This window comes from Chelonoidis abingdonii, chromosome 2 (assembly GCF_003597395.2).
Source record: "Chelonoidis abingdonii isolate Lonesome George chromosome 2, CheloAbing_2.0, whole genome shotgun sequence".
In the NCBI taxonomy this organism is placed as follows: domain Eukaryota; kingdom Metazoa; phylum Chordata; order Testudines; family Testudinidae; genus Chelonoidis; species Chelonoidis abingdonii.
The window spans coordinates 258,958,504-258,970,628 of NC_133770.1; the positions used below are offsets into that span (position 1 = coordinate 258,958,504).

Consider the following 12,125-nt stretch of genomic DNA (forward strand, 5'->3'; position numbering starts at 1 on the left):
ATGTTAACCTTAACAGTCCTCCAGCAGCTGTTCTACAATGCCCAGCACTGACTGCTCTGGTCACAGCTGAGAACTCCACTGCCTGGGTGTCAGAGACTGCCAGTTCCTCCCCTTAAAACCCTGCACATTTTTTAAATGCCTTTTAGTGATTGTCCATATTGGCGAGCACACCTACTAGCTTTCCATTATTGTGTGCAGCTGCCCAGCTGACCGTGCAGGCTACGCGTTCCAGACGCACTCCAGCCTGGACTGGACAGGAGCTATTGGATCTCCTGGGCCTGCGGGGAGAAGAGGCTGTGCAGGCATGGCTATGGACTAGTTGTAGAAACATGGACATCTATGAGCAGATTGCAGAGGGGAAGCAGGAAAAGAGATATGATAGGAATTGACAGCAGGGCTCTGTGAAAGCAAAGGAACTGTCAGGTATATCATAAGACCAGGGAGGCCAATATTCAATCCTGTGCTTAACTGCCACTCTTACAAGGAGCTGCATGCCATACTTGGTGGGACATGCAACTGGGAGGTCCAGCTCTGCTGTGAGCCAGGACATATTTGAGACTCCATCGTAGTCTGGTGGTAGTGAAAGTACCCAGTTAGTTATTATAGTACACTATGCCCCAACTCATAGGATCAGTGACAAATACAGTGTAATAATCATATATGTACAGCAAGCACCACAAAATTAATAGGTACATTGACAATATTATATTAATAGATGTGTACCAAACACCACACAATTCTTAACAGGTCTTCAGACTGCAGGGCCAGCTAGAGCAAAATCCACAGTAATGTGTTGTGGTGTATTGCCATTAAAGTCCTCTTTCAAAGCATCCCTAAGTGGTTTTGCTCTGTGTCTTGAGAGTAAATAATCCCAGTGTCCCTCCAGTCTACCAAAATCACATTAAACTGTCTTTTTTCACCTGCTGAACTGGTAGTTGAGTGTTTCCTTGTTGCTGTTTAGGTGGCCAGCATATGGCTTAATGAACAAGGGATATGCTGGGTCCCGAAGGATCACTATCAGCATTTCAACATCGCCAATGGTAATTTGCTGGTCAGGGAAGAAAGTCTAGGCTTGCAACTTTCTGAAAAGGCCTGTGTTCTTAAAGATTTGAGTGTAATGCACTTGCCTGACAGGACAACATTGATGTCAGTGAAGTGTCCCAAGTGATGCACCAGTGCTTGCATAATCACAAAAAATAGGCCTTTCTGTTGTAGTCTGTTGCAAGGTGGTCTGGTGCTAAAATAGGAATATGCATGCTGTCTATTGCTCCACTGCAGTTCAGGAACTCCGTTGCTGCAAATTCAGCAATATGCAGGACATAGTGGATGGGAGTCTCAGTTCAGCATGGCAGGAGATGATTAATGGCCCTGCACACTTTTATGACAACCACTCCCACAGTGGATTTTTCAACTCCAAAATATTTCCCACTGACTAGTATCAATCCAGCATTGCAAGTTTCCATAACATGATAGCCACTTGCTTCTCCACTGTCAGCGCAGCTCTCATTCTGATGTCTCTACGCTGGAGGGCTGGGGCAAGCTCGGCACACTGATCCCTGAATGTGGCCTTGCGTGTCCGAAAGTTCAGCTCATCATCCTAAGCTGCATTAGGATGCAATCCCACCAGCCAGTGCACCTTTCTTGGGCCCAGAAGCAGTGTTTTGCTGCTTTCAGCTGCCCTATGAACACCACCAACAATCTTGAATGGTTCTATGTCCTACAGCAATATGCCCACCAGGAAATTGGAATGTTTCTCCTGGCACCTCTTGTGGCTCTGCAGATACTGGATGATCATGCATCCTGTGCATGCAATACTTATGACAATACTACAGGCTCTATAGTTCTGTCAGAGATGGCAGATGGTGACAAGTCTCATGTGGGTTTGTGAGATTTTCATAATAGGCACAGCAGTTATGGGATAGAGGTGGAGAAAGTAGCATAATGGGAACTTCACCCTGCAGTCCCAGTCACCCTGCATGACTTGTTTGTGGCCCACTGTGCATTGCATCGTCTTTTGGGAAGTTTTGGCACTGAATGGGGGCAAGTTGTACACTAGCATACTTACCCATAGTGCACTGCACTGTGCATCGACACAAACACTCCTTGTGAGCGCACACACTACCAACACAAGGAGTCAGGTATGCATGTTCTCAAGCAATATAATAACTGTGGCGGCTTTATGCCAGTGTGACCTGTGCCGGCATGTTTTGTAGTGTAGACATGCCCTAAGTGATGTGATATGCTCTTGCAATGACAGTTACTGCGGATACTGAGGGAGTGTTAAATTTATAACCAGTAGAGGGCAAAAGAAGCTAGCGAAGAGAGTAATTTTCTTTAAAAGCTTTGTGACTAAAATGCACTGAAAACAATCAAAATTGTATTGAATACAAGTGAAAGTCCTGTTGCAAAGGCAGTCCCTTTTAACAATCTTAAGTCCTGCTGACACTTTTTGTTTCCCTTTTGAAAATATAGTTCTATTCTGAAATGTAACTCTGGAGAGATGGCTTCTGTTGGTTCTTTTTATGCTTCTCAGTTGCTCAACATCAAATATGCTCAGTTTACCAACCAAAAAAATGTTTTTCTAACTGTCAGCCTTGCAAGACATGGAAAAGTCAAGCTGGATCCTTTTCTGGCTCATGCATCATGACCAGTAAATATAACCCAACAAAAGTGTATTGTAGGTTTAGTTAAGGGTGAACTTAACCCCCCAAAACAGGGGGGAAAAATTGTCCATTATTTCTCCTGTTTAACCTCAAAGGTTAAAATAAAAAATCCTGCTCTTTGGACTATTTAAGGGATATTCCTTTCAGTTGAGGGCTGTTAAAGCTGTAGTTCAAGATTCAGCCCATTACTATTCCATTCTGTTTGTCCAGTTCTCCAGGGGGCTGTTTAGAAAAAACAGGGAATTCAGTCATTGATATTCTTGGTATTTTTAAAGTTAAAAAAGCAGAAAAAATGTTTTTTGGGAAAAAATTGATCCTGTATTTATAAATAAAGAAATATTAAAGGACAATTTTTTCTTCGATTCAATGAACTGTACACCTTGATTTAAAAATAATGCAACTGCAGTTTATTCTCCAGTCCTGAAGTCAGATCTGTTGTCTCAGACCCCCACAGCCATGCAGAGCCCCATAGAAATCAGTGGGGCTTTGCCCAGACCCAGTGGTCTGAGCTAGTGGATTTGATTGCAGCATTGGAACCTAAGCCTATGTCTATACTATAGCTGCACTGCTACAGCTGTTGTGTGGTGGTGCCATAGTACAGATACTAGATACAGTGAGGGAAATGGTTTTTTTCATTGCTGTGGTTACAGCTGGTAGTTAGGTTGATGGAAGAATTCTTCCAACGACCTAGTGGTGTCTATACCAAGGTGTAAGTTGGCTTTTTCTCTCTCAGGGGTGTGATTTTTTTTGTTTGTTTGTACGTACCAGTGAGTGACATAGCCATGTCAACTTAAGTTTTTGGTGTAGACCTGCCCTAAGTTATTAATTCTTATGATCTGGAGACCAGAAGTCAGTCCCCCACCCCACTCTCTCGTAAATTGCTAACAGGAATAAAAGTAGTAAAACTGTATTTCTTATATTAAAACAAGCAGAACACATGGGGAGCAGATATGTGGAATAAAAATAGATCCGTTTACATATAAATTTTCTGATTATACCTACAGTTTAAGCCTGCGAAAAGGCACAGGAATGGTAACAGGCATCTCACAATATTAGACACTTGGTTTTGTAATTACTTCTATATATGCTGAAGGATGGTGCTTGGGTTTTTTATATAATGAAAGTTGTACTCTTCATTGCAGTATATTCAGATCTGAAAGATTCAAGCTCATGATAAGTTTTGCCAGTTTGAGCCATAAAACTCAGTATTTGAAGTTCACTTTGACATGATATCTTCCCTGCTCATATCTTTTTTTCCTTCTCCTTTCAGGCTAGGTCTTTCAGTAAAAATGTTCCTGTCAAAGCATTTCCTGCCTTTCTCTATACAGTAAGTGTGATAACAGTGCACTTTTTAAGTGGTAAAGTAATTTGTGACTAGTTTAAGAAGTTCTTCGAGTGCTTGCTCATGTGTATTCCACAGTAGGTATGCATGCTTGCCACATGCACCGGTGCTGGAAGTTTTTCCCTTAGCAGTACCCGTAGGGGGAGCGCTGCTGTGACCCCTGCAGTGGCGCCTCTATAGCGCGCTACAAGGGGAGCCGCATGCTCCCCCCACCCTCAGTTCTTTCTTGCCGCCAGTGATGATGCATCAGAACTACTTGCTCCAGCTTTGCTGCAGCTCATCCCAGAACTCTTTTAGTTGTTACTAGTACCTGTGGGTGTTAGTTCAGTAAGGTCTCAGCTTAGTTAGTTAGTGTTCGGGCAGGGGAATTGTGCGAATCTTGCAGGCGTTCGATGCCTAGAAGTGACCCAGATGCCAACTGTCTCTGCTGCTTGGGCAAATCTCTCATCAGGGCTGGTCTACACTACGGGGGAAAATCGATCTTAGATAAGCAACTTCAGCTACGTGAATAACGTAGCTGAAGTCGAAGTATCTAAGATCAAATTACTCACCGTCCTCACACACGGGATCGATATCCGCGGCTCCCCCTGTCGATTCCGTAACTCCGTTCGGGTTGGTGGAGTTCCGGAATCGATATAAGTACATTCGGGGATCGATATATATTGATCCCCGAGCAATCGATTGCTACCCGCCAATACGTCGGGTAGTGAAGACATAGCCTTAGTGACCGCTGTAAGATCTGCAGGTCCTTTAAACCCAGAACTAAAAAAGAGACAGATATTAGGCTTTGGACCATTCTCATGGAGTCTGCACTGGCCCCAACCCCAGTGCACTGAGCGGAATCGGCACCGGGAACTTCGTCTTCAGTGCGCAGCGATCTCCCAGCATCTTCTGGTGGCCGGCATCGCTCCCTATCCAAGAAGCAGAGAGAGGCCCCATCCTCTCAGAGGCATCGAGAGAAAGCAAGGGGTGAGGCTAGACCCGCGTCGGGCAGCCCCAGTCCTGTTCCCCCCACCCCGGGCTCTAGAGATCCAACTCAGGTTGAGTAGAGCAGCCTGGTTGCGTTGACTCAGGGCTCTCCAGATGTCTGCGTGCCTTCGATGCCGGAGGCCTTGCAGGCGGCCAAGGACATTATGACTTTGCAGGTGTCCGTGGCACCACCGGCACCCAGATTCCAAACTAGGGGCAAGCTACTGCTGAGCTCTTGACAGTCGATGCCGACCCGACGCAAATCCCAGTCAGGGGATCGCTCTCTGGCCCACTTGCCGCACAATGTCCTGTCAGGACACAGTCTCCAGCTTCCGCTTTCATCGCCCAACAGGTTTTCTGGTCCGGTGCCATCGGAGCGGAGTTCTAAGCACCACTCCACGCTGAGTACAGAGTATCGGTGGGATAGGGGCAGACGCCATAGATAATCCCATTCTTGGCGGAGCTACTGAAGCCGCTCCCACCTTGGGTGCCGTTGCCGGTCACGCTTCAGCTCTCTCGCCTCGAGGCAATGTGTCCACGGCTCCTAGTGGGGATTGCCAGCTCCATGTCGTTGCAGATCCAGGTGACGAAGCATCTCGGAGTAGCAGCTCAAGACGGCACTGTTTGTCGATGGCAGAGTCCTGTGGCAGACATCACTTTTGGTACCACCACTCGTACTGCTCGCATGGCACTGATAGGTCATTCATAACCCCAACCTTGACCTACATGCAGCACCCTGTGCTCCAGCCGGGCCAAAATGACCAGCTGGTGCCACACCAGAGTCTATGGCAAGGGCCCCTATGGCAAGGCCAGTGGTGCCAGTGGACCCCCTAACCCCCCGTGCACATTGAGCAAGGCCCTCGGTCAATAGCAGGGGCATCGCAGGCTCCTTCAGCCGCACTATCCAGACCCCCGAGGGATAGATTGGTGGGTCATGGATCCTTGGCACTGCATGAGGAGTCCAACCAAGGGGTGGATCCTGTGGCACCAGCTGACATGCAGAGCCCCATACCGGCCCCCTCCCCCACAATGGATGACAAAATTGCAGCCCTACCGCCCTCCACACTGCAGAAGGATTTCAGGGCTCATCAGGAGCTACTAAAGCAAGTTGCATCCAGTCTCCAACCCCAAGCTGAGGAGATGGAGGGACTCTCGGACTGCCTGTTCAACGTGCTCTTGTCCTCAGTACCGGGCAGAGTGGCCCTCCTGCTGCACGAAGGGGTGGCTAACATCTCCAGCAAACACCAGCCTCCCTCGCCCCAATATTGTATAAGGCCCACAAAAGGGCACAAATACCTTTATACCCATCTGACCCCCAACTCCCTAGTGATGGAGTCCATAAATCATAGGGAAAGACAGGGTCAACCAGGACCCACACCCAAAAATAAAGACTCTAAAAGACTGGACTCGTTTGGGAGGAAGCTTTGTCAGCCAGCTTCCAGCTCCGGTGGCCAGCTGCCAGGCCCTCCTCAGTCGATATGGAGTTTAACTTTATGGGGGTCACTGCTGAAATTCGAGCCCTCCCTTCTGGAGCGTGAAAGGAAGGATTTTAAGGTGCTGGTGGAGGAGGGTGCCACGGCCGCAAAGGCTGCTCTGCAGGCAGCATAGGATGCAGTTGACAACCGCTGGTCAGTCCATAACCTTGGCTGTGTCCATGCACAAGGCATCATGGCTACTGCTGTCTGGGATCTTCGCGGAGGCGCAGTCTGTGATGCAGGATCTTCCCTTTGACGGCAAGGAGCTGTTCACGGAACAGACAGACATGAGGCTCCGTAGCATGAAGGACTGTCAACCCTCAGGCTCTACATCCCGTCCACGGAAAAGCCTAAGACGCAAGCCTCCGTCCCTGTGCCCCAGCCAAGATATGAGCCTGCCTACAAGAGGTCCAAGACCCAAAAGAGGTGACCTCAGAGGCAGTCTCGCTCTACCCTGCAGCCTGGGCCCTCCAGGGGCAAGCAGCAGAGTAATTTTGACTGGTTGCAAGAGGGTACCCCGGTGACCCCCGAGAGGACCCTCCTACCAATAAAGTTTGCCTTCAGCAACCGCTTGTATGCGTTTTTCTTACAGAATGGTCCCGAATAACGTCGGACCAATGGGCCCTCAACACCATTTCCCAGGGTTACACGCTACAATTTGTCTCACTCCTGCCCCCCCCCACCTCCCTCCCTCAGATGGCGGGGGGACCTGTCGTATCTATCCCTGCTACAGCAGGAAGTGGGTCGGCTCCTCAACTTGGGAGCTGTGGAGAAGGTTCCGGGGGAGTTCCAGGAGAAAGGGTTTTACTCCTGTTACTTCCTGATCCCAAAGGCAAAGAGGGGGACTCAGGACCATCCTGGATCTGCTGGACCTCAATCGGTTCTTGGCAAAATGACGGTTCCACATGGTCTCTCTGGCATGTGTCATACCTGCTCTGGACCCTTGCGATTGGTATGCGGCCCTGGACCTTCAGGACGAATACTTCCTTATCCATATATTTGAGGGGCACAAACTTTTCCTCTGTTTCCTAGTGTGATAGGACCACTTCCAATTTATAGTCCTCCCTTTTGGCCTGTCCACCACACCTAGGATATTCACAAAGTGTATGGCAGTATTGGCAGCCTACCTCAGATGCCATGGGGTACAGATATTCCCCTATTTCGACAACTGGCTGCTCAAGGGCAGCTCGCAGTCCCAGGTACAGAACCACTTGGACCTGCTCTTGGCTATGTGTGCCAACCTAGACCTCCTAGTAAACGAGGCGAAGTCGACATTGGTCCCGGTGCAGTGCACAGAATTCATAGGCACTCTCCTGGATGCCTCCAAGGCCACAGCCTCCCTTCCCCTTGACAGGTTCCAGACCCTGAAGGGGCTTATAGCCTTGATCATGGAGTTCCCCATTACCGCGGCCAGGGCATGCCTACAGCTCCTGGGCCACATGGCAGCGTGCACGTACGTGGTCTGCCATGCCAGGCTTCGGATGAGGCCCCTCCAACTCTGGTTGGCCTCAGAGTTCTCCCAGGCCCGGGACAAACTGGACAAGGTCGTCTCGGTACCGGCACGGGTGATTGCCACACTACAATGGTGATCTTGCCCGGCCAATATGCTCCAGGGAATTCCCTTCCGGGACTTGACTCCGTCACTAGACCTAGTGTCCGACGCGTCGGACCTGGGCTGGGGGGTCCACATAGGGAACTCTCAGACCCAAGGGATGTGGTCACTGCGGAGCTGTCCCTTCACATAAACGTCAGAGATCTCAGGGTGATATGCTTAGCCTGTGTGGCATTCAGCTCACAGCTGCGCAGCAAGGTGGTCAGAGTTCTCACGGACAACACTGCTGCAATGTTTTACATCAACAGGCAAGGTGGGACGAGGTCCTCGGCCCTCCGCCAGGAAGCCCTCAACCTCTGGGAGTTCTGTATAGCCAACGACATCTCCATGAAAGCTTTCCACCTGCCAGGCGTCGTCAACACAGAGGCCGATCGCTTGAGCAGGGTTTTCTACTCCCAACACGAGTGATCACTCCACTTGGAGGTCATTCACCAGCTCTTCCAAGCATGGAGCACTCCCCAAGTAGACCTGTTTGTGACCTGACAGAACCACTGTTGCCACAGGTTCTGTTCCAGATGTGGGGTGGGGAGGAACGCGATCTCAGATGCCTTCCTTCCAACCATGACGGGTTAACTCCTTTATGCCTTTCCCCCGTTTCCCCTCATTGGCAAGGTCCTGGAGAAGGTAAAAATGGACAAGGTGCGCGTCCTCCTAATCGCCCCAGCTTGGTCCCAGCAACATTGGTATGGGACCCTCCTGGGCTGGCTCGTGGCCTCTTCGCAGCTGTTGCTGCTCCGCCCAGACCTACTCTCCTAGGACCAGGGCCGCCTCCTCCACTCCAATCTGGCCACCCTCCATTTGACAGCGTGGCTGATCAATGGCTAGATGCGAAGGAGAGAAGGTGTTCGGAAGGGGTCAGGTGTGTCCTCCTCGAAAGTAGGAAGCCATCCACGCGCCAAGCCTACCTGGCAAAGTGGTCCAGGTTCTCCAGGTGGGCAGGGTACTTCCCCAATGTCTGCCCTGCTCCAACTTATCCTCGAGTACCTTCTTCACCTTAAAACTGAAGGCCTGGTCCCTTCCTCCGTCAGGGTGCACCTGGCGGCTATTTCGGCATTCCAGCTGCCAGTCTAGGGCTGCTCAGTTTTCTCCCATGCCATGACCAGACATTTCCTCAAAGGGCTAGACTCGTCCTTTCCTTGTGCTAGAACCCCTGTCCCTCAGTGGAATCTAAATTTGGTGTTTTCCCGCCTCACAGGGCCCCCGTTCAAACCCCTGGCCACATGCTCATGGTCTCACTTCTCTTGGAAGGTGACCTTCCTCGTGGCCACCACATCAGCCTGGCAGGTCTTGGAGCTCAGGGCCCTGACCTCCAACCCCGTCTTACACAGTCTTTCACAAGGAAAAGGTTCAGCTCCGCCAACACCCGGCATTCCTCCCCAAGGTGATCTCTGCTTTTCACATGGGCCAGGGCATCTTCCTGCCTATTCTCTGCCCCAAACCTCATGCCTTTGAATGAGGAACGTCGCCTCCATACGCTCAATGTGTGCAGAGCACTGACTTTTTATCTGGATTGGACTAAGCCGTTCCGCAGCTCTTTGCAACTCTTTGTTGCTTCAGTCGAGCGCATGATGGGTCAACCAATCTTCACCCAGAGGTTTTCCCGGTAGATTACATCATCCATCCACATGCTGTGACCTGGCAAGGGTTCCCGCACCACCTATCGTAAGGGCTTACTCGACAAGGGCTCAGCCCTCGGTGGTGGCCTTTGTGGCCCATGTCCCTATCCAGGACATCTGTAAAGCTGCTACCTGGTCCTCATTATACACGTTCACGTCGCACTGTGTCTCCCACGCCAGGGATGACACTGTTTTCGATAGAGCTGTGCTTCATCCAGGGAATCTGTGAACTCCTACCCACCTCCGTCAGACATAGCTTGCAATCACCTACTGTGGAATACACGAGGAAGCACTCGAAGAAGAAAGGACAGTTACCTGTTCCGTAACTGGCATTCTTCGACATGTGTTGCTCATGTCTATTCCACATCCTGCCCTTCTTCCCCTTGTTGGAGTTGGTCTGGCAAGAAGGAACTGAGGGTGGGGGGAGCGTGCAGCTCCCCTTATAGCGTGCTATAGATGCGCCGTTCCAGGGGTCACAGCAGCACTCCCCCTACGGTTACTGCTAAGGGAAAAACTTCTGGCACTGGCGCACATGGCGAGCGCACACACCTACTGCGGAATAGACATGAGCAACACATCTTGAAGAACGCCAGTTACGGAACTGGTAACTGTCCTTTTATAAATGGTAATGCACCAAATTAATTGTTAATTAGTAATAGTTTTTTTTATTTCAGTGGGAGTCCTGGGTGCTTAATACATCTGAAAATTATGCCACCTAATTAGGTGCCTAAATATAGATTCAGGTGTGTGTCTGACCAATAGTTTTATTTTCTATTTTTTAAGGGCACAGTTTTTCAAAAGGTTTTCCATGTATTCATAGACTGTCAAGAATGGTTTAGATGTTTATAAAATAATATTTCATATACTGCTGTTTGTATCTGTTGGCTATTTGTGTACGTTATACATGCTAAACCTTTTTTTTCTTTTCTAGGTTGCTTTAGAGGATTATTTATATAAAATACAGAAAGTAGATTTCAACATATTCCATCCAAGCTTACATAAGAAGAGTACGTTACTACCATTGTATTTATATATTAGATCCTGGAAAAAAAAATATTAAAAATAGACTTAACATGTCAGACTGAGTATTGCTTTTTTTAAACTGATAATTTTATAGAAATTTTTGTTAAATAAGCAATTTTGTTATGCATTCTGTGAACTATTCTTAATTGGAAGTACCAGTGAGCATGACCTGTAGCTATTAGCTTACTGATCATACGAAAAGCTTGTTCTTGTCAGTAAATTAGGCAGATGTGATTTGGCAGACACACAGATATGAACTGTTCTAAGGTTACTCTTGTTGTCATTTTCTTGTAATAACCACTCTTATTATTTACTTGAAGCCAAATTTTACTTTAGATAATCCTCCATTAATATTATTACGCTATCTAAGTGCTTTCCTGACATAAAAGACGACACAATTCCTGTGCAAAAGAGCTTACAGTCTATACTCTCGTATTCAGCTAAGCAACATTATTTAGTATTTTACAAATTACACATTACACAAAGCAACATTTCTTGTGTATGTCATTGGTTTGACGGCACCACCACTGAAATCCTTCTCGATGCCTTCATCTTGTCCCCAAGTCCTTGCTCTTCAGTCCCCACGTGGGCAGAAACCTGCTTCTGAGATATGCTGGATGTTCACACTTCCAATTCTCGATGCAGTTCCTCCATATTTCAATGGGAATTGTTAGGTGCTCAGCATCTCTAAAGATGATAACCTAAATGCTCAATATTTCTGATATTTGTTTTCTTTCATAAAATTGTGCTTCCTAATGTCCATTTTTGTTTGTTGCACAAATCCTGTAGTTTCCTTTGCTGTCATCCTTTTCCTGTTACATAGATATTTTGCATTTAGAGGTTTTTTTTCTTTTTAAATCAGGTTTAATCTCCCCAGATGCTTGGTTGCATAACAAGATCCTATGTTTTTTTATTGCACAGTGCTACATAATGAATTTCTGAGAGCATGAGCCTTAGCTTTTTCTGTCACAGGATCTGTTACTATGGAGGAAACTTTGGGAATCCAATATTAAACATTTTAAAACAATTCCATTGAATGAAAGACGAAAGTTGTGCTTCTTACCTTGATTATATTTTCAATGCTACAGGTATTTATCAATCTTGCAGTTCACTATTTCTGAATGAGAAATTTCAATTTGAAGCTGTTTCTTTCAGGACTTTCTCTTGACTCTGTATTCTGTGTTGTTACAAATGCAGTAAGCAAAGTCGGCATGAAAGTAAAAAGGCATCTTGGGCATTATGCTGTCATGTATGAATGCACTGGATTCTTCCGCCCAGGACTAGAAGTCAGGAAATCGTAAAGGTTCAGTAGTGTGATCACCATCTCTTCAGTCAACTAGCTCATCATTGCTGTTTTTGAATCTGCCAAAAGGGTCTGCTTAAAAAAATAGTTACTGTTGCCACCACAGTGCTCCCTAATGTGCT

The 12,125-nt window shown here is 47.7% G+C and overlaps 1 protein-coding gene across 2 annotated transcripts in view; it reads left to right on the top strand.

The window, feature by feature from the left end:
* NDUFAF6 (NADH:ubiquinone oxidoreductase complex assembly factor 6) overlaps positions 1–10,756 on the top strand; it is a 32,424-nt gene extending 21,668 nt beyond the window's left edge. The window contains exons 7-8 of one of the 2 annotated variants that reach the window (XM_032763914.2): positions 3,934–3,990; positions 10,609–10,756. In XM_032763914.2, coding sequence (XP_032619805.1) covers positions 3,934–3,990; positions 10,609–10,737 — 186 coding nt within the window. In that variant the 3' untranslated portion in view covers positions 10,738–10,756. The remainder of the gene's footprint in view (positions 1–3,933; positions 3,991–10,608) is intronic. The other variant, XM_075063115.1, reaches the window with a different exon arrangement.
* The last annotated feature ends 1,369 nt before the right edge of the window (positions 10,757–12,125 follow it).